The following is a 2236-nucleotide window of genomic DNA, read 5'->3' as shown; positions in this document are numbered from 1 at the left end:
GTTGGGGTGTTTCCTGTGTATAGACACGTCTGTTAACTGCTTCCCCTTCCCCTCCGCGACTCTGCTGTGGGGACAGGCAGCAAAGCCCTGCCTACGCGCTGCCCTGCTCGGCATCAGCCAGCCGCCGTGGCCCGAAGCTCTGTTAGTTGCAGGATGTCTAAGCAATGCGTGGCTCAACCCAGAGGGACCCAGCCTGGCCTTGAGGAGCCCACCCAGTCCCGGCCCGTGGGTGCCAGCTGGCTGGGGCGCCGCAGCGGGGCGGTCAACGACTCACTTGAAGCAGTGGGCTGCGGTGAGGACCCAGCGGGGCTCGATGATGCTGCCGCCGCAGATATGCTCCTTCCTGTACTGCAGGCTGACCTGCAACGGCCAAGCCTCGATGGCGGCCGGGCTCCCGCCCAGCACACGTGGAGTCCGTGTGCTCTCCCCGCAGTCTTCTGCCGGGCAGCCATGAACAACAGGTTAGCTGGGTGGTGGGGAGGGACAGAGCACCCGCCTGGCCGCCTCCATCCCGGGGTGGGAGCGGACAGAGGCTTCTGCGCCCCCCAGGGAGGGGAGCGTGGCCACCCCCATGGCACTGCCTATGTCACCCCTTCATGGGATGCTTGGCAGACCGTGTTTTGTTCTCTGTTTGCACATCGACCTGGCTTGCTGGAATTGCCTCATCTGCTCCTTGCCTCCTGCAGCCCACCAGGCTGATTAGTTTAATCAGGGTAATTCATGAGCAAAAGTAAACCCATCCAGGCAGCCGGATAAGCCTCTCTTAGGCGTTTCATTTCTGGGAGGTTTATACTGGCTTAAGGGGAAGGCTAGCAGTAATTAAACCCAACTTTTCTCATGCAAACAGTGCAGGAACAAGGGAGGGCCAGGGCTTGGGCCAGAGCCAAGCTCCTGCAGCCGCAGAACAGCCCACGGGCCATGCCAGGAGCGAGCACCTGGAGTGGCACGAGGGCCTGTGTGCCCAGAGGGTGCAAACAGTGTCCTGATACTTACGGGAGCAAGAGAGCGAAACAACCGATCCAGAGAGGCATTTCCTGGAAGAGGGAGGAAAAGGGCGGTTGTGGCTGAGGAAAGGGGCCAGAGCCAAGCTCCTGCAGCCGCAGAACAGCCCACGGGCCATGCCAGGAGCGAGCACCTGGAGTGGCACGAGGGCCTGTGTGCCCAGAGGGTGCAAACAGTGTCCTGATACTTACGGGAGCAAGAGAGCGAAACAACCGATCCAGAGAGGCATTTCCTGGAAGAGGGAGGAAAAGGGCGGTTGTGGCTGAGGAAAGGCTCCAGCTCTGTGGCCAGACACGGTACATTCCCACGCAGGGCAAGGGATGCGACAGCTACCCCGGCACAGCCCCACCACTTACCTGCCCGGCTCCAGCATCTGGAGGCTGCCGTTGCTCAGCACAACCTCGCGGGGAGGCAGGGGCTGCCCCGTGCCCACCTCCACCGCCCGGAAAGTGGGGATGCTGAAAGACACGGGGCACAGCTCAGCAAGCACACCTGGGGCTGCGCAGACCTGCCCACGCGGCCAGTGGGGCACTGGGAAAGGACACTGGGGCCTGAGCACACCTGGGAGCCTGGAAACGTGGTGGCTCTGGCTCAGACTGAGCCAAGGATGGTATAAGCCTGTTCTGAGACTTTAGGGACTGAAGCTTTACAGGTGAGTCCTAAACGTTTGCCTGTGGTCCCAGCCGAGAGCTGGGGAGGAAGCCAGAGCTGAGGGAGGGAATGTCACCCCTGTGCCCAGGGGACCCCACAGAAAGAGGGGATCCCTTGGGACAGGGATGCCAAAGCGGGCAGTGCTGCAGCCCCGCGGGGCTGGGGGTAGGCTGGGGTCTGGCCACAGAGCCCAGGACAGGGACAGGAGCATACTGAAGGAAGGGAGACTGCTCCCTGCTATTCAGGGAGGTGTGGGGACCTCAGGGGTGTCCCTGCAGTTACCTCCTGTGACATTTGGGGTCTGTGCTCAAAGCCCCAGTTCCTGATTTTTTGGAACTGGAAATAGCATCTTGGGCTCAGTCTGGGCTGAAACACCAGCACCCATCCGCTCCCTAGTGTACCCCTAACTTAACTCAGCCTCTCCCTTAAGCCAGGGCTGGTACCAGACGTGCAGGGCTAGCGAGCTCGTCTCCGACTCCCAGCTTGAAGCAGCTGTAGCTGGATACAGCGCTGCAAACCAGGGGGCCATGGGTGGGTGATGTGGAGCTCTGCTGCAGGTGGAAGGACCCAGCCCTGCCCACAG

The 2236-nt window shown here is 61.6% G+C and overlaps 1 protein-coding gene across 1 annotated transcript in view; it reads right to left on the bottom strand.

The window, feature by feature from the left end:
* Nucleotides 1-274: 274 nt before the first annotated feature.
* The window catches only part of LOC104496370 (transmembrane protease serine 4-like), a gene marked incomplete at its 3' end in the record, with an annotated part of 8080 nt that continues 6118 nt past the window's right edge, over nucleotides 275-2236 (bottom strand). Inside the window, 3 exon segments of the mRNA XM_010139475.1 lie at nucleotides 275-434; nucleotides 1194-1234; nucleotides 1359-1460. Of these exon segments, the coding sequence (XP_010137777.1) occupies nucleotides 275-434; nucleotides 1194-1234; nucleotides 1359-1460 (303 nt within the window).

The sequence above is a fragment of the Buceros rhinoceros genome, unplaced genomic scaffold (genome assembly GCF_000710305.1).
Source record: "Buceros rhinoceros silvestris isolate BGI_N320 unplaced genomic scaffold, ASM71030v1 scaffold30567, whole genome shotgun sequence".
Lineage (NCBI taxonomy): Eukaryota > Metazoa > Chordata > Aves > Bucerotiformes > Bucerotidae > Buceros > Buceros rhinoceros.
Note: the sequence above shows the minus strand (reverse complement) of the source record. Positions and strands in the feature narration are given on the sequence as shown.